The sequence below is a fragment of the Stegostoma tigrinum genome, chromosome 31, assembly GCF_030684315.1.
Source record: "Stegostoma tigrinum isolate sSteTig4 chromosome 31, sSteTig4.hap1, whole genome shotgun sequence".
NCBI lineage: Eukaryota > Metazoa > Chordata > Chondrichthyes > Orectolobiformes > Stegostomatidae > Stegostoma > Stegostoma tigrinum.
The window spans coordinates 23,450,522-23,470,404 of NC_081384.1; the positions used below are offsets into that span (position 1 = coordinate 23,450,522).

At 38.3% G+C, this 19,883-nt stretch overlaps 1 protein-coding gene across 3 annotated transcripts in view; it reads right to left on the bottom strand.

Annotated features, from left to right (window-relative positions):
- The window catches only part of kat7b (K(lysine) acetyltransferase 7b), an 86,814-nt gene that overhangs the window by 43,818 nt on the left and 23,113 nt on the right, over positions 1–19,883 (bottom strand). For 2 of the 3 annotated variants that reach the window (XM_048560778.2, XM_048560777.2), the window contains 5 exons: positions 17,124–17,271; positions 10,415–10,591; positions 5,897–6,136; positions 2,829–2,911; positions 1,210–1,299 (listed from right to left, as the gene is read on the bottom strand). In XM_048560778.2, the coding sequence (XP_048416735.1) occupies positions 1,210–1,299; positions 2,829–2,911; positions 5,897–6,136; positions 10,415–10,591; positions 17,124–17,271 (738 nt within the window). The remainder of the gene's footprint in view (positions 1–1,209; positions 1,300–2,828; positions 2,912–5,896; positions 6,137–10,414; positions 10,592–17,123; positions 17,272–19,883) is intronic. The other variant, XM_048560779.2, reaches the window with a different exon arrangement.

Consider the following 19,883-nt stretch of genomic DNA (forward strand, 5'->3'; position numbering starts at 1 on the left):
AAATTGTTAAGAAAGGAATCGACATATAGCCACAGTACTTTTTTTACTATCCAATCTTTCTTTGGACATCCTTGCATTCCACTATCAGTTGCTGTGTCTTTTAACAACAGGATACACCATCTTCAAGATTTAATTGTCATTCAAATTGCTCTTTCGAACAGTATGATTAATTTCCTAATCAAACCTTTCCCGACTCCTGGCTATAATTCCCATCACCAATTCTCAACCATGGCTGCATATCATCCCTTCTCCAAATCCCACCCAATCCCCCTCACAAGCTGGGCACATCTAATTCCGAGACTGATCTTAAACCAGTTTAATTTCCCCTTTTTTCAGATGGCCATTTACAGATCCACTGGCTACAATTCATGCACAATCCTTATTCAAAATAAACCTACAAGATAGACACTGCCTGAGCAGAATCCTTTACATGAAAATTCCCTTCCATACTACACCAAACTCAAGTGCTGGCTGGAACAAATTTCCATTGATTTGCCTGTGTTAACTTCATTTCCCATTCTTCAGTATCTGCTGCTTTTCAAATACTTAACTCCATATAACCTAACACTTACTCACTATTTGTAATATTTTCCATCACTAGCAATCTCCCCGCACCACTCCAGTAGTCCTCCTTTTCCAGACCAATCATCCAATTAATCTATTCAACAACTCCACCATCTGAACAATAGCTTGGACCTCTGACCCTCTCCCATCTTCTCCGTTACCAACCTAATATCCATCCCTATACATTCATTCTTGTCCTATCTGTCTACCTCTCCTTCATTCTTTATCTGCTAGCTTTTCTCTCCCATAATCACATTTTCCTGTCTCTCCCCTCTCAATTAAACCTGGAGTCACACATTGGGTAATCAACTACAAATGGCAGGTTTTGTTCCTTTAAGAACATTAATGAACCATTTGGTTGTCAAGTCAATTTTAATGATAATTTATTTTCTTGCTGAATTAAAGTTTCAATTTGGAATGTGAAATCATTATTATTTGGAGGACTCCAAATTGTTTGTTCAGTAATGTCAAATTTAATTGGTTATTTATCGCACCACTGTTGTGGAATCATGCTGTGTGCCAACTGACTACTTAAAAACAGTGACCTACAGAAATAATTAATTGTCTGCAAAACGCAAAGTCCTGAAGAAGTGAAAGGCAGATCTTTCTTAAATATTTCTGACTGCAGCGATAATAAGAACTTGCCTGATGCCTGGTTGCATGCCTGTTGTTTTCATCTTGTCTCTGCGACAATGCCCTGTCATCAATCTGCCTTTCACGTTGCTGAGCTCTAACCTGTAACCATCAACAGCAGAAAATTAGAAGTTAAACTCTACAAATCCCAGAAGCAACCAGATAATTATTGCACTGACAAGCTGGGCAGAAGGCTGAGAAACTGCTGCCTAAATTTATCAAACAGCCTGGGTCACAATTAACATCAACAAACATTAACAAAATTGTGGGTCCCACCTTTCCATTATTTACCAAAGCTCAACAAAAAGTATGCATTTTTTAAAATACAGCCCATTCAGACTCTGCTGGACACAAACATATACAACGCAGGGAGTGCTATGCAGCTTTTCTGTGAATGCAGATCTACTCATTAATCTCTAACAAACATCTTCATTCCTTTCACCAATTACTACTGCACTGGAGTGAAATGCAAGGTTTCAAATAGCAGGACGAGTTCCCCAGCAACTAAAGCAAAACTCCTCAGATTACACTGAATTAATCAGCTTCCCTGCACCTTGCCCAAGCCATTGTGTATGTCAATCTCTTATTATGTTTCTCCAACTGCACTCCTATAGCAGAAGTCTCAAACTTAAGAATTCAAACATTGGACAGTGTTGGTAGTGATTCATCCAGCTCTGGATAGATGGTTTTCAAAATGTGTTGGTGGGGTTTCCATTCAATTTCTACTACTGATTCAAAAGCAGTGATAAAAATAGCTGAATAGTTTATGTTCGTCAAGCAAACACAACAAAGGATTATTGTAGCATAATGGCTGCCAAGGATTCAAAACACTTGTTTTGAAAAGCATTGATTACAGATTGTAACACAGATTGTTTGGCACAACTGCAAAAATGAAGTTTCACATATTAAGTGCACAGTGGATGGGTATCAAAATAACAACAGACTCTAAGATTTCAAACACTATTGTAAAGCAAGTGAGCAAATGTATGATTGAAATGTGGACCATTGCTTGAGACGTAATCTTAAGTATTTCAGTATAAGACCATTGTTGCTTTCCCATATGCTCTACCTGAAAGCAGGTCATTGGCTCAGGATGAAGTATGCAGACATTCTCTCAACACCTTTTTTGCCAAAAGTACTTTTCCATTGCCTTCCGTTCTCAGCAACAGAGCTAGAAGATAGATGCCAAGTACCTCAGCTGAAACAGAAATCAGCTTGTGTTGTCTGCATTTTTCTGGTCCAACTCAAGCTATCTTACCAACTTAGCTAACTGGATCCCGGTTTCAGCATATGCATAGTAATTAACCAGTTCTGGAGGAAATGCAACTCTCTCTCAATCTCTTTGCTTTACATCATGACTTGAACAATACTGAAATGTGTTAAAATCCATCATTTTTAAATTGTGTTCATCACCAAATCAGGTCAATTATAATTATAAGGAAATGTCAAAATGAACAGCAGAGCATCAAATTTTTTTTTTTAAAAAACGTGAATTATATAAAACAAGGTGGCTATAGTAATGAAAACTCCAAAATCTGCCCCTTCCCATTTATCAAGAAATGGAGGCCAGGAGAATGCTCAAGTAGAATCAATGTCTGAATATTCAAAATATAACGTAAAATCCACAATACCTTACATTCATCTGCAGACAGATTATGATACAGTGGACAGCCAGATATGGAGAAATGCCTTTCATGTTTTCCAGTCAAATGACCTACGTTTAACAACATGAGTAATGACATAATCACATGATTGTCTAGAATTCATCCCAAAATACATTTCAAATTTGTGTTACCCATGCAATCAGTTCTTGGATTCATTTCCGAAGAAAATAAACATTGCATTAGCATTGCAATTTAAAAACAGTCCAGAAGCTGTTTGGTTTCTACTGATCCATTTAGGACATATCGCACAAATACAGCTCCTACGCTGCATGATCGTTCAAAAAGCAACTGCTGTCAAGAGATACCCAAAATAAAAAGGTCCAACAATTGGTTAAGATTCATATTGAATATCCAATTGAACCATATTCACGTAGCTAACCTATAAAGCTAGAATGCTTGTCTGAACAGGTTGTTTAGAAAACATTTATAAAAATTAGAATGGAAAGGAGGCCTTCTGGTTCAATGGTAGTGATCCTGTCTCTGAACCAGGATGTTCACATTCAAGTCCCTTCCCTTCTGGAGGTGCATCATAACAGCCCTGACAAATTGATTAAAAATATTGATAAAGCTTGAATGCCTTATGCACTGAGCATTAAAAAATCATCTGTAGGCCCAAACCAAAAGGGAGAGAGAATTTTTAGGATCAAAAGTACTGTAGTTAACTTTAAACTACAGCAATGCAGCATTAGGTGCTACCCAATCATGAACAATCAGTCAAAATTACATCAAATACAAATTCTTTTTCATAGACAATAAGCTGTATTTTCCAGTTATTTATCGTTTCTAACTTCTATTTTTTCCAATAGCAGCATTTTCAGCGTGAGTTGAAAGGTAACAGATTAGAAACCACACTACAGGAACTGAGCAATATCTAAACAGATGACTCTATGCAGAAACACTATCACAGAACATACCCTATTTTGGAAAAAAATAGTTAAACCAAAGCCTACTTGATCAGATGATCAAAAGATCATAACACCACAATAAAAAAAGTGGGAAAGTATATCCAGTGTTCTAATCAATATTTATCGCTCAATCAATATAAGCAAAGCAAAATAGCTAATCATTTGGTTCAGTGTTTGTGAGACAATGTTGCATTCAAATTGGTTCCGGTATTTTGTGGTAGTACATCTGCAAGTTCGGTTCAAAAGTACAAATTCTTTGCAAAACATTTTAGGATGTGTGAAAAATGTGAAAATTACTGTACAATCAGTGAAAAATCTTTCTTGTAATGCAGAACTATTACCAATTCCTGAAGCAATGTTTTAGAAACTGAATATCAGATAATTCAGTTTCCCATGGCAACCATATACTGGACGGCATTATTTTTGCACTATCCTGTTCTAACAGTAAATTTTTATTCCAAACAAAAACATTTTGACAAAAAACTAATTTGTAACAGACACAATAAATCCACTAGGTATAGACATGAGTATAGGTTCACCAGCTGGAGAACACAAAACAAAAAAAAAAAAAAAATCGACAGGGAATCTCAAAACGTTCATTTTGAAAAAAAAAGTTGTTCATTCCCATCATAATATCCCCCTAATGTTTAAACAAAAACCTCCAGGTTTCGTTGCAAACGTTTCTTGATGTTTTAAGTAGAGGCCAGTGTAATTTTACTGCTGAAAGCTAAGCCCTCGCACAGTTCCTTAATGCTGTCCAGTCCTACAAATAATTTCTTCAAAGGCACAGAGAATGAAATAATTAATTGTAAAACAAATCAACCATGGCCACTTGCGCACACATTCGGTGTCACTTAGAGCAGTATTGTCAGAAAACTTGGAGCAGCTCCTCAGAGTAGGAATCAGGATTTGATTAAGGATATGCAAATAAGCAGGGTTTAAAAAAAAAGCTGGAAAAAATTTCACAATTAAAAGTAGCAGTTTATTTCCTTTCTGAGCTGATTATGTCTAAGAAGAATTCTTGTATTTAACGGCACTCACCTTGAAATTAAACTATGAGGTTCTTAGATTCCTATTTAGTCTTCCATATTAGAAGTGTGCCTATGCAGATACTAAATAAGGCAGAATCCAGTTAAGCACACACACATTACCAAGTACACACAAAAGGTACTTAGCAAAGCTATCAGAAGTGATCTATGGTAATCTACCTATGAGGGTATTAACTGTTTAAGAAAAGAAAATTAGCCATGAGGGTGGACGGAGAAGCGTACCAATGAAAAGCAGTATTCATCAACAACCCCTTCCTTAGATTATTTTGGCACTAGGTTTATCCTATTGGGCAGAAACACTCATTATTACAATAAAACATGATTTTAACTTCAATCAATAATTGGAAAGGTAGGTGACACTGAATTATATACATTTTCCTACAACCTATGATTTCCTCTATCTTCACAGTTGTAAGTTCTTCTATGAAATGATTGAGTATTTTCAATCCATTTACCTTGTTCCACAACAGAAAACCAACTTTGTGAATTCTGAATTGCCTTCTTTACACAACAAACTACAAAAATATATAAAGATTAAAAATGGAAATGAAAAACCATGTTACAGCAATAACACAAGCTTTCATAAAGACAGTTTACACATATGTTTTACGCTGTATCAAACAAAAGCTTGTTCCAACTGTTCACACATTGAGCAACAGTGTGGATCTTCCAAATATCATCTCGAAGAGTGGACGTGGAAAAAACATTATAAATCTTTAGTGCACCAGTCAAGCAGCGAGGAAAAGCTGGCAAAAACAACACTGGGGATAATGCTGTGATTTCACCTCTTTCCCCAAGGAGCATGGTTTTCATCAAAATAAAGAGAAACAGCAGCAAAAGTTCTAAGAAAGTAATTTTCCTCCCAACTAAACCAATGCACAGTGCTCAAAGAAGTCTGAAGAAAAGGTAAAAATCACATTTAAAGTGTCAGCAGATAAAGAATAACCTCAAAATTTTAACGTAATACTTTGGTTAAACATCTGTAATGCAGTTATTTGCTAAAGTTTTCCAGAAAGTAGACACAGTTGAAAGAACTATCAATAACCTGCAAATGTTCAGCAGACATAAAAAGAGTTTATACCTAAAGAATTGCAGCCTGGAGTAGGGCACTTCATATTGAAATTATAACTCTCATGGAAACGGCGACGTTTTGGCCTATGTGAGAGGTCACTTCCAGAATCTTTCATTGAAGCATCTTTTGCTATGCTTTCATCATGTGATGCATTCGGACTGGAAATATCAATATCAGATTCTGACGATGGAGCATTGCCTGTAGGAGTACGTGGGGGAGACTCATCATGATCGACAGCTGTCTTAGTATCTGAAAGTAGAGAAAAATGTTTCAAGAAAAGTTAAAAGTTAATAAAAGCAACTTTAATTAAATCAGCATATATGCCAACTACTATTTCCTGTTTGCGTCCTGAATTCGAAAAGAATTATATTTTTGAAGCATTCGTGCTGTACGTATGTTGTGTTTTTTTTTAAACTGCAGATGAACGTACAAATTAAATTCCTGTAAACAAACAAGTTCAAATACTATGATTCCATTATTCAGTGCCTTTTATACTTTGGATTAAAACTCGTAAGGGAAATACTAATGGAAGTAAGTAGTTTCTGCTGTCTGGAAAAAGGAACAGCAGAAAATGGGGAAAAATGGATTTTGTGATAGAAGAGATGGAATAAGAAAAATATAGCCCAAGATCTCGCATTTAAATGCACCCTTAATACAATTAAAAATGCCAAGCCATTCCACTGAAACGCTGTAAAATGCAAAATATGACAATGAGTCACATAAGGAAGTATTAAGACAAATGAGTAAAAGCATGGATTAAGAGACACATCTTAATAAGCAACTTGAAGGACAAAAGTATAACAGAGGCAGAGAATTTAATGCATAGGGCCACTGCAACTGAAGTCATAGCCACAACTGATGGAACAACTTTGATGGATAATGTACAGCAGCAGCAGCTTTACAGTTCCAAAGTAACAAAATGAAAATTCACAGAACCACCAACTAGAAAATTAAAGATAAAACAAAAGACAAAAGTTTCAATGAAGAGAGTTTTATGGCGAGAATAGCAAAATGCACTAAAGTTTAATAAATGCTATTGACGTTTTGGAGAAGATTTCGGAGTAGCACAATCAGGAATCGGGGATTACATAAGAAATGTTTGGGAGGAAAATAAAATAATGCTACTGCTTGCAGGTGTTGATAAAACTTTTGTGACACAGTAGAAAATTTCTTTGAAAAGACAGAAAAAGTAGACTGTTTTTGTTAATTTTTTAAAAAATCAACTACCCATTAAGCCACATGGCCCTGAGAAGATGGGAAACTGACAGCAATGATGGCATACAATTTGAAGAAAGTTGATGAATTTGAAGTGAAACAGGGTGAATGCAATTAGGCTGCTGCATTTAAAACAAAAACAACTAGGAGCAATAATGAACCTAGAGAAAACAAATGGGAATATGAAGCATAATCCATCTCAGAACCCCTTAAGAAAAATAATCAATTATAAATACAGCTTTTTTTGGCCAGGTATTTAATCAGGTTCTGAACATAATATTGTCAATTCTAATGATCCATCAAATGTGCAAGAGAGAGAGGATTATAATGCTCCACTGGAAATAACACATTTGGCCACTGGAATGACTGGCTGCCCCAATAGACAATTATAAATTTGATCAAAACTTACAGAATGATAGGTAATTCAAAAGTTAAGAGTTTGCATTAGACAGCACTAGCAAATTTTCAAACAAAAATAAAAGATTTACGATAATGCAAGAGTAAATTCAGATATATGCAGCTGAAGAATGATGGTAGAGAAACCATGAGGACCAGAAATCTTATTGGAGTTCAGACAGTGAAAATTTTAATCATTCTCACAAGGACCAAACAGGTTGTGTCAAAAACAGAGCACTGTATTTTTTTTTCTTTTACAAGGAATACTAAGATTACGATTTTGAGAGCAGTGAGTCAAAAAGATGCATTTCTGAATGGGAACATGGAAGGAAGGAATCAGAAGGACAGGAAAGTGGATAATGGCAACAGTAGATCAGGGAGGGGGCTGAAGAAAATCTATAAGTCCCTTTATTTCACAGTAAGGTAAAGCTACAATGGCAGCTATGATTCATTTACTTCAGATACGAATCACTTCAATATAAAACAAAAAACACACTTCCCACACCAAAAAACAGTAATCTCTGACCACTTCAACTGAGTCTTTTGTTTGTTGGTTGCCTTGTTGCGTAGCCTTCCACAACCTTGGCTTCGCTGCCTTTGCAGGTCTATTTTATCTTTGTTATATACAACACAAAGGGAAGAAGTTCAAGATCTCTTGCTAAGTCCTCAGAGCCAGCAACAAGTCAGCGCCATGGTGTGAGGCATTATTAAATTATCTAAATAATCTTAATGATTTGTATAATGTTACTTGACAGAAAACAACTCAAATCTGGTTCATTAGCACTGGAATTATCTATCACCTCAGATGCTTTTTTTCAAACAATATGTAGGAAATGCAATATTTTAAAGTGTTTAAATTTATCATTTACTCCCTCAAATGTTTTCTCTAGAAAACAGGCCATATTCTTAGATCAGACAACATTCTCCACTGGTATTCATGTGACGTGCATTTCAAGTGATTTTGCAGTCTTTTTGACATCATCAACTCACTTCTTAGTAACTGACAGTTTTCTGCGAGGCGAACATTTGTCACAGGGTATTTCACTCTTTACCCAGTGAATCATGAGCAATAAAATTATGCAGATAAAGCATAAGTTCCAAAACGTCAAGTATGGGCAATGCTGAATGAACCACACAGTGCTTCAAAAACAAAATTATATTACACATATCCAATCTAGCATAGACCTCTATGCTCTTATCTCGGTATTTCATTTTCCTTGATTCTCCCAATTTTAATGAGAATTATTTATTGAACAATTTTCTGCTAACCCCCAATACCTTTGATCATAAGGAAAACTGTTTGATAGAATTTAATTACTTTATAGATAACCAATTGACTGTGGTTTTTATTTTTCCAGTATGTCTAAACTTTGCGCATCTGCCAGGCTATAATGCAAAATCAAGTAAACAAAATGCAAATAATTAAAAAGCCTGATTATACAAGTTGCTTAAGTGTTCAGAAATAACACCACAACAGCACTAATGCAATACTTTTGACAATACTTACCATGCAGTATATGAAATTATTCAAGACAACGATTACCACAGCACTTTAGTGTACAACAAAAATATGCCAACAACCCCCAACCCCCTATCCAGCAGACTAACTGTTCAAACAAGCTTTGATGAAAGCATGGAAGTTTTAACATTCCCTTTCAAGTACAATGAAGCTTAGGATAACTTCTAAGTTGCCAAATGCACCAAATAGAATCTACAAGTGAATTCAGCAGATTCCAGGTTTTTTTCTGTAGAAATTACAGCACAGAAATAAGCCATTTATCCAGCATATCTTGACTATAAATTGCAAAGCAAATTTCACAAGGAGTCTGGGCTGAGAGAAAATTTGAGTCAGTAAACGGATTATCAAAGAGAATACTGGCTCACAGAGGTAATGTGTCAGTTAATATTTTGACCAAGTATATTTACATCAAAGTGATAAATAAATTTCTTGCATGATAGATATTTCAAACCAAAGGGAAATCTATTTACCCCGCTTTGTTTTCTCACAAATCCTGTGATTATTTACTGAGCTTGAACAATGCACAACTCTCTTTGCATTACACTTCACAACCCTGCCCCATAGAGAGAAATGAAGTAGCCATCATAAAGGAACATGCTCATTTTAATTTTGATTAGGAAATAATCAAGAAAATCAAGGAACCGGTCCCTCAACAGTGCTTCAGCAACGAGGTTCTTTTGTGATTGTTATGCAGGTTTAGTTAGATGCATAGCCTGGTAAAATTATTAAAGTTACGTCATTTTGTAGTATGTAGCAACCATGTAAAAATATAGCAGAAAAAATAAAGAGCTATAGAACATAGAACAATACAGCGCAGAACAGGCCCCTCGGCCCTCAATGTTGCGCCAACCTGTGAACTAATCTAAGACCATCCCCCTACACTATCCCATCAGATGTAGGTTAAAAAATTGAAATGAGGATTAAAAAATAATGAGTGCATTCTATCAAAAGTAAATCAAAAGCGCCAAAGCCAAACAAGATAAATTCAGAAATATAGGCAGTCCTGGGTTGCAAAGAGGTTCCATTCGAAAGTTGATCTGTAAGCAAGTCAGAATACAATGCAAAACAATATAAAGTAGCCATCTCTAAATACAGGAAACATTCATATTTCGGACCTTTAAAATTACACCCTACACGAGATCACGTCTGTAAGTAGAAGCATTCGTAAGTTAAACATTCACAGGGTGGCGACCCCCAGCAGAATGTGAAAATTACAGATATGCACGGTATATTATCTGTTGCAACTTTTGTTACAAAAACAGAGGAACCCTTTCTAAAGAAACTGTATACAGATACTGCTATATGCGACAATTTAATAGAGAATTTTACTTGAAATCTCAAACACTAAATACAAATAAACATGCCATAGTCGGATGACCATCTAGCTCAAATCATACCTTTGTCTGAAAATTCAACCGCATGCTCAGTTTCTGATCCAGATGAGCGAGTCTGTCGGAGTGGGTACTTCTTAGGTGTGACTGGAGTTGTCTGCTGTTGGCTACGTGTTACCCTTCTTGTAGCATAAGCAGGTTCATCTGATGCATATGATGGTATCTGCTGTACTGGACTTGAATCTGCATAAGGTTGGTAAAGACAATGTCAGATCTGCAAAATTTTAGACAGGCAGCGAAAATGCAACCAGAATTCACAAATTCAATTGACAATGGAGGCAATTTTACTAAAAGCAAATTGTCTTTGATGCTGATGATCTAAAAAGAAAGCTGGAGATAGTCAACAGCAGGTATGGCAGCATCTGCGGAAAGTGTAAAATAGAGGTAACGTTTTGCGTTTTGCTGTCTTTGTGATAGTTTCAGTAATCAACTGGTAATACACACTACATGTGAACCATAACTGATGAATATTCAGACATACGCACTGAAGTTCATAGAAACCTAAAAACATGAGAAGTAATCTATATGGCTCTTGACAGTACTCTGCTGTGCTATATAACTGTGGCTGATCTACATGTTCAACTATTTTTCCTGCTGTTTTCCATATCCCTGATTCCCTGACACAAAAACATATCTGTCTCAGCCTTGAATATACTCAACAATAGAGCATCCTCAACCATCTGCAAGCATCAGTCACAAAAGTTCTCCTCAATGCACTCTAAACAGGTGGATTCACCTGTTCGATCATTTGAAAGTAAAGGGTGCAGAGTGAGAATTCGAGAACTTTAATTTGAAGTAGCAATTTAGCTGGTAAGGTTTTCTTAAGTTTAATTTTAGATTAAATGTTAGACTGTAACGAAATAGAGGCCTGCTTGGTATTCGCAGTTGTCTGTCTATTCGCTCTAAGTTCTTTGTTCTACTGGAATTAATCATTGTAGCAGGAAACTAAGTGAAGCTAGCTGGAGATTCAGAGACTCCTTTTATGCAAGAAAGTTTTTAAAACTGCAGTATCAGAAATGGGCATTTAGTGAGACGATGCCAGCGTGAGATGAGGCAGGGTGATTATAAGCAATATTGTTAGGGACTGAGAGTCAGGATATATTGAAATTCTTTTTAAAGCAACCTAGCACTGGGAAATATTTACTGTAAATAGCATAAAAGTAATACAAAGGTAACTAGGGCAGCTCGCCAAAATGGAACATCCATGTTGTGGCAAGTTGAGAACACTTCAGGGATCCAGAAAGGTGTATATGCAAGAAGTGTCACCAGCAGGACGAAGTTCAGCTATGGGTTTTGTACCTCAAGCAGCGGCTGGAGTCATTTTGGTGCATCTGCAAGGCAGAAAACTAAATGGATACCTCGTGGTTAATGCATTCAGAGAGGTGGTCAAACCAAAGATATAAGCACAAGGGCACACAGGGCATGAATCCCATGAAGTAGTTGAAAAAAGCCTTTCAGATTATGCAAGAGTGTCCTTAAATAGTGCTCACTAATCAGCTTTGCAATCTGAATACTGATGAAGAATTTGGTTCCTCGGTGAATGCAAAAACAGCCAAACCCATGTCACTAGGGTGGGTCTAGACAAGACAAGATAGAAGGGAGACAAATGGGAGAGCTGCAATGATCTGGGATTTATGAGTAAAGGGAACAGCTTTATTTTTCCATTCATTCATGAATTTTGGGCTTCATTGGCTGGGCTAACATTTATTACCTACCTCTATTTTCCTTGAGAAGTTGATGATGAGCTGCCTGTTTGAACTGCTGCAGTCTATATTGTTCTGGTATGCCTACAGTGCTTTTAAAAGGAGGCGGTTTCAGGATTTTAACTGGATGCTGACTTGATCAGCATATATTTTTGATCCCTAATTGCCCAGATGGCAGTTAGCTGTCACATTACTGTGACTCCAGAAGTATATCTAGGCCAAGAGTAATGACAGTAGCTTTCCTTCTCAAAAAGGGTAATAAGTGAACCAGTCATGTTTTACAAGAATCAACTGTGGTTACCTGGTTGCCATTAAGCAGGGAAGCGGCAAAGAGAATTGCAGATCAGGGAGGGGGGAAATGGCAGATCTACGGGCGGAGACAGAAAACATTAGAACAAGGGGGGGGGGGGGAAGAAGAGAGAGTGTGTGAGAGAGAGAGAGAGAGAGAGAGAGAGAGAGAGAGAGAGAGAGAGAGAGAACATGACAGAGCAAGCAAGAACACAAGAAAATAACAGACCAAGGTGGGAGTGAGAGGCGGAAGTGAGAGAGCAAGCGCGAGAGAACGAAGTGGGGGTGCAGACACATGTGGGGACATAAGAAAGAGAAAAACAGAGACACACCCACACACACAGAGCAGGACAAAGAAAGGCACAAGCACGCAATCTGGGGAAGATGGTACCTGTGCAAGCTGGTTAGATTGGACCGGAACACAGCCAGGACTGCGCTGCTTTAGAGGTACTTTACTAGTGCTTTGATGAGCCTTGGAATCAACTTGGCAGAGGTGTGTGAAGCAACAGAATATATTGAAACACTATGAGGGTGCACAAAATACTGGAGTAGACAACTGTCTTTTTGTTCTCTATTCTAATGGTAATACAGCTGTAGTTGCAGAAAGGAAGAAAAAAATGGAGTCTAAATCAAGTTACTGCATTTCTTGCATTAACACGGATGTAGAGCCAATATGATGAGTGATTAAAAATGCATATTGCCACATGGAATTTTAGTACTATTACTATAACAGAGACCTGGCAATAGGAAAGGCATGACTGGGTGTAAAATATTCCTGGTTACATGGTGCTCAGTATAGATAGGAAAGAAAAACAAAAGATGAGGGTGCCAGTGTGGATAACAGAGTGCACTGTAGTATTACAGAAAGATGTCACAGGAAGTTCAAACATAAATTAGAATTGACTAGAAATGGGGCAAATGGGTGCAATGAGATTGTTTGATGTAGTTCCTGTGTGAAGATTGTAAAGAAACACTGAGGTGATAATAAAAGCAGATGCAAAAATTTAATCAGAGATAATGGGAACTGCAGATGCTGGAGAATCTGCGATAGTCACGATACACCTGCATTTCCCACGCAGATGGCCTAAAGGCACTCCGCTTCTTCCTGACCCACAGGCCCGACTAGTCCCCCTCCACCAACACCCTCATCCGCCTAGCTGAACTCGTCCTTACCCTCAACAACTTCTCTTTTGATTCCTCCCACTTCCTACAGAGAAAAGAGGTGGCCGTGGGTACTCGCATGGACCCAAACTATGCCTGCCTCTTTGTAGGATACGTGGGACAATCCCTCTTCCATAACTGCAATGGCCCTAGACCTCACCTGTACCTCCGTTATATTGATGACTGCATTGGCGTGGCCTCGGGCTCCCACGAGGAGCTCGAACAGTTCATTTACATCACCAACGCCTTCCATCCCAACCTCAAATTCATCTGAACTATCTCCAACACCTCCCTCACCTTCCTGGACCTCTGTCTCCATCTCAGGCAACCACCGAGAAACCGATATCCATTTCAAGCCCACCAATTCCCACAGCTACGTAGAATACACCTCCTCCCACCCACCTTCCTGCAAAAATTCCATCCCTATTCCCAATTCTTTTGCCTCCGCCGCATCTGCTCCCAGGATAAGGCATTCCATTCCTGCATATCTCAGATGTCCTCGTTTATCAAGGACCGCAACATCCCACCCACACTGGGTCGAGAATGCCCTCGACCATGTCTCCCGCATTTCCTGCAACTCATCGCTCACACCCTCTCCCTGCAGTAACCACCAAAAGAGAATCCCCCTCGTCCTCAGATACCACCCCACTAACCTCCGGATCCAACACATCATCCTCCGACACTTCCGCCATCTGCAATCTGACCCCACCAAAGACGTTTTTCCTCCCTGCCCTTGTCTGTTTTCCAGAGGGACTACTCTCTCCGTGATGCCCTTGTCCACTCCACACCACTCCTCCAACCCCACCACACCTGGCACTTTCTCCTGCAACCGCAGGAATTGCTATACCTGCCCCCTCATACCTCCTCCCTCACTTCCACCCCAGGCCCCAACAAGACTTTCCACATCAAGCAGATGTTCACCTGCACATCTGCCAATGTGGTATACTGCATCCGCTGTACCCGTAGTGGCCTCCACTGCATTAGGGAAACCAAGAGGAGGCTTTGCGACCAAGGAGAACACCTATGCTCAGTTCACAATAAACAACTGCACCTTCCAGTCATGAACCATTTCAACGGCCCCTCCCATTCCTTAGACGACATGTCCATCCTGGGCCTCCTGCAGTGCCACAACGATGCCACCTGAAGGTTGCAGGAACAAGTCATATTCCACTTGGGAACCCTGCAGCCCAATGGTATCAATGTGGATTCAAAATTCCCCTCCCCCTACCGCATCCTAAAACCAGCCCAACTCATCCCCGCCTCCCTAACCTGTTCTTCCTCCCACCTCAAGCCACACCCCCAATTCCTACCTACTAATGTCATCCCACCCCCTTGACCTGTTCCCTCCCTACCTCCCCACCTACACTCACCTCTACTGGCTCCAGCCCCGCCTCTTTAACTTGTCTGTCTCCTCTCCACCTATCTTCTCCTCTATCCACCTTCAATCTGCCTCCCCCATCTCCCTATTTATTTCAGAACCCTCTCCCCTTCCCCCTTTTCTGATGAAGGGTCCAGGCCCGAAACGTCAGCTTTTGTGCTCCTAAGATGCTGCCTGGCCTGCTGTGTTCATCCAGCTCCACACTTTGTTATCTTGCAAAAATTTAATGTTGCTCACAACATGGTGACCGAGAAGGATCTCAGTCACTGGAAGGGTTTCAAACTATATGGTGGTGGCGTTGGATAGACTATCGAACAGGCACCAACACTAGATGAAATGTATGCAAGGATTCTTAGGTAAGAAAGAGTGGAAGTTGCACAGGCACTGGCAATTATCTTTCGAATCTTCACTACACTCAGTGGTTAAGCCAAAGAACTAGAAAACTGCAAATTTAGCAAGGCAGTCAGTTTAATTTTAGTAGTGGAGAAGTGTCTCAAAACAATTATTTGACATATAATTAGGAGACACAATCATACAAATACAGTTAATTCTGAAAAGCCAGAATATATTTCTTAAGGGAAAAAAAAACTTTATTTTTACTAACTTGGGGTTTTATGAAGAGGTAACACAAGAGACCTGACGATACTGCTGTACATATGGTATACATGGGCTTCCAAACATGTCTGATACAGAGCCAACATAGCAGATGAGAGTTCATGATAATAAAATGGATAAAAAATATTGGTGAGGAATATGTGAGAGTGTACTGGTTAACAAAATGTTTTTGGGCCAGAGGAAGATTTGTAGTGAATCCCTAGGAATGGATTTTTATGACATATAAAATATTTAGATACTTGTGCAGGTGACAACTTCCAAGTTTAAAGATGATGAAAAAATCTCAGAAGCATGCAAACTGTATCGAAGGATACAGGAAAACTAACAAAAGGACACTGAAAAGTTGGTGACAGAAGAAGTTCAATAGTGAGATGTGCGGTGACACAATTTGGTAAAAGGAAAATGGAGATACAATATAAAATGAAGGGCACTACTCATAAACATACATTCACCAGACTTTATGAACAGAAACAGGATACACAGCAAGGAGTTTATGCAGAACTTTTGTGCAAGATAATAATTAGACCTCAGCTGGATAAGAAGGATGTGGACACTTTGGAGAGAGTGCAGAAGAGATCCCGTTCCAGGGATAAGACATTTCAGTTACTAAGATGGATTGGAGAATTTGTTTTGTTTGGTGGAGGATGGACAAAGTAGATAGCGAGAAACTATTCAACACAAAGAACTGAGAACAGAAGGAGACAGTTATGTGCAAAAGAAGCAAGTGTGGTGCGAGATTTTTTTTTCATACAGCAAATATTCAGAGTCACTCAGTTAGCTCAATGGCTAGCTTCCAATGCAGAGTGACACAAAAAATGTAAGCTAAATTCCCAAACTGACTGAGTTACAACAAACATCCTGCCTTCTCAACGCCATGCATTCCTTGAGGCATGGTGACAGCAAGGTTTAACTCACTGCCAGTCATCTCTCAATTGTGCCCGGTGAGAAGGCATCTGTTTCAAAACATATCAGAGGATAACAGGGAGGCTTTTTAAAAATGTTTGCATTAAACATATCAAGATCTTATAGACATTAAGGGAGACACTAGTTATTAACTGCATATAGATTAATTAGGTTTATGTTATTTTTAAATTAAACTATGAACCCATGATTTATACTAAACTTCTTGGATTTTGGAAGAAGTTTCAAAAGATGATGGGATTGTTATTACTGCTGCACAAATATTACAACTATTTCCTCATCTGTCACCAACATAAGCAGGTCCAGCACAGTTCATTAGATCATCACCTGGAAAAGAAACAATGGCCAAATTTCCCTTATTAAGGGTGGTGCAGCCAACTGTGCCACCTTGCCAAAAATTTAAGCATCATTAGCTGAATAATACAGGGCTAAAATCAAATCTGAGGCACAGTTTAGCTGCTCATTGATTGAACAAGTCATTTCGAGAACATCATTCCTCTGCTTCACCTTAGGAAGAATATTTTGTTACATGAATTTTACATCACTTTTTTGACATTGTTGAAGAAACTGCCAGACTGATGCTTACAAACAAAATTTAACAGCAACAAAGTCCTCCACACACAAGCAACTGTTTTTAATTATCCATTACCTTGAGAGCTCTGACTGTTTCTTAATGAAGATCTGGTTAATCTGGTAGATCTCCGTGGCTGTCCATCACTCTCAGAGCTATCTGTATGATCCAGATCAGCAGAGAAATCAGAATCTTCTGTGCCCTCGGAGCTGCTGCCTGCTTGACGCTGAAATAGAACATATGAAAGATTAACTGCCAGAAAGAATTACATTTATACAACACCCTCAATAGAATTGGCAGGATAGTAGTTATTTAAAAGAATATGAAGACATTTTGCTACCTTAACTAATTAACTATGATATGTAGACTAAGTTGAATCCTGTTATGAGCAGATGTTTGTCAACTGTCCCTTGCAGGAGCGCATCTGCTTTTACAACATATTCAGGGATAGCAGGTAGGTTTTTAAGTATATTTGTATTAAACACCTAGTTTTAACCCATTAGACATTAAATAAGACAGAAATGAGTTGTTTTTAAATTGATTTATATACATTTACGTTATTAAATGAAACAAACTTGTGATTTATACCAAAAACCTTGTTTTTTTTTTAAAAAAGGTGGTGTTCTATGATAGTGGGATTGTCCCATTACTGCTTCACAGAATATCACAACAATTTCCTCATCAACTTAAGCAGATCCAGCACAGTACATTAAATCATCACCTCCAAGTGTAACAATACCAGGATCACTTCATGATCCATTTATTTCATGACCTGATGCAACTAAGTACATGCATTATTCTTTGGCAATGTTGCAAAAGACAAAATCTACTTCATGGAAATGGTTGAAGCTTTCTTTGCTACTCTCTTCAAGAGTTCTGCGTGAAATTAATGTAGCTAGTCTTCATTCTTCATGGGAATCTACACACTGTAGAAAGCTTCCCATGATCTGACATATTTTAGTGATCTATTCAAAGAGTCTAAACCATCATGAGGAACAGAAAGGTTCACAGTAGTAATGAGAGGAACAGCATATTGTTAGTAGTGAAAATATATTGTTGAAGGAAGGAATAAGCTGTGCTGTACAGTTAGCCACACCACAACTGACCCAATATCCTGAAATCTTAGCTTGGATTATCTATAACGATGTTTGTTGTTTATAATGTCATCCTTCACCGGTGAAGGAGAGAAAGCATTCCTGTCAGTAACTAACCCTGCTCACATTTTTTGATCCCTCTATGGTCTTTAGCATGGTTAACCACACCATACTGCTCACAATGCCCTTTCTCCCTGACTAGCTCAGTGCAAATGCCCTCACTTGGTTTTACTCATATCTATCCAATTGTAGCATATACAGCAGTGATTTATCTTCCCAATTTTGAATTATTACCTCAGAGGTCACACCCCAAAGATCAACATTTGGCTGTCTCTTCTTCACTGATATGCTATCTCTTGGCAACACCATCCACAAACACTGGGTCAGCTTCCAATGAATAATGACAATATACAACTCTACCTCTCTGGTCCTCCAATATCTGTGGTATCAGATGGCTTGTCTAGCATCCTGTCCTGATAAATTATAATTTCTTTCAATTAATCATCAAGAACTAAGCCATCTTCAAGACAAAGCATCAAATTCCGTGCCCTGGTCACAGATTCCAATGTATCTGTGGCCACTATTTGAACTGGAGCAAAATTGCTGGACCTTTGTGTGCTTTATGAATATAAACTGAGGATCTAATCAGTGACTTCCAATGCTGTCTCAATGCCTAACTACCACAGTCCATCTATTACTAAAATTTTCATCCTTCCTTCAACTTCAGGCTCAACTAATCTAATCCTCACCTGCCAAACTCACTCCAAAGCATTACTACCATATCTTATTCTGTACCAATCACTAATCACTTGACTGTTAATCCAAAGACGTACATGGTGTTCTGGTTCAAATCCCAACATGGCAGATGGTGGAATTTGAATTCAATAAATCATATCTGGAATTAACAGTCTGATGATGACCATAAATCCGTTGCTGACTGTGGGGGGCAAAAAAACCTATCCGGTTCACTAATGTCCTTTAGGGAAGGAAACTGTCACCCTAACCTGGTCTGGCCCACATGTGACTTCAGACCCACTGAATATTTGGTTGACTCTTAACTACCCTCTGGGCAATTAGAGATGGGCAATAAATTCTGCCAGGCTGGCAACACCCTCATCCCGTGAATGAATAAAGTAACAGATCCCTCACACTCATTATTCTTATGCTCGTCACCATTCACTATTTCAAGTTTCAACTTGTCTCAATTTAAAATTCTTAGCTTCGTAATTAAATCAGTCATGCCACCATTGCTTCCCTTATCTATGTAATCAGATTGGCATCTTTCCAAGACCTTTCCTCCAACTCTTTTTATGCTTCATTCACTCCCTTCTCCCAAACTGCTCCTGGAATTCCCTCTTTATACCTTTTCAGTTCTTCTCATTTCCTTTGACGCTATCTAAAATCCACCTCTTAAATGTCCTTCCTACTCTTTCTCCTTAGCTTGAAATTGGTGTTCTTCTGTTTACATTTTTAGGAAATCTTTGGGAGATTTCCAACAAAAGAAATACTGCTTTAATGGTCTACAGAAGTATAAGAAATATTGTTAATACTGTAAGTTTCAATCAAATGATCCTACTTATATAACACTTGTTCCCATGTTTCTTGTTTTTGTATGGATTTTAAACTTTATAACTCCACCAATGGGGTCATATTAATACTAAGTGTAAAGTGTAAAATAATTGCAAATTTAATCCTGTTGGCATTGAAATTTGTCATCCTAATCACAAGTCATATTTTTCATGCA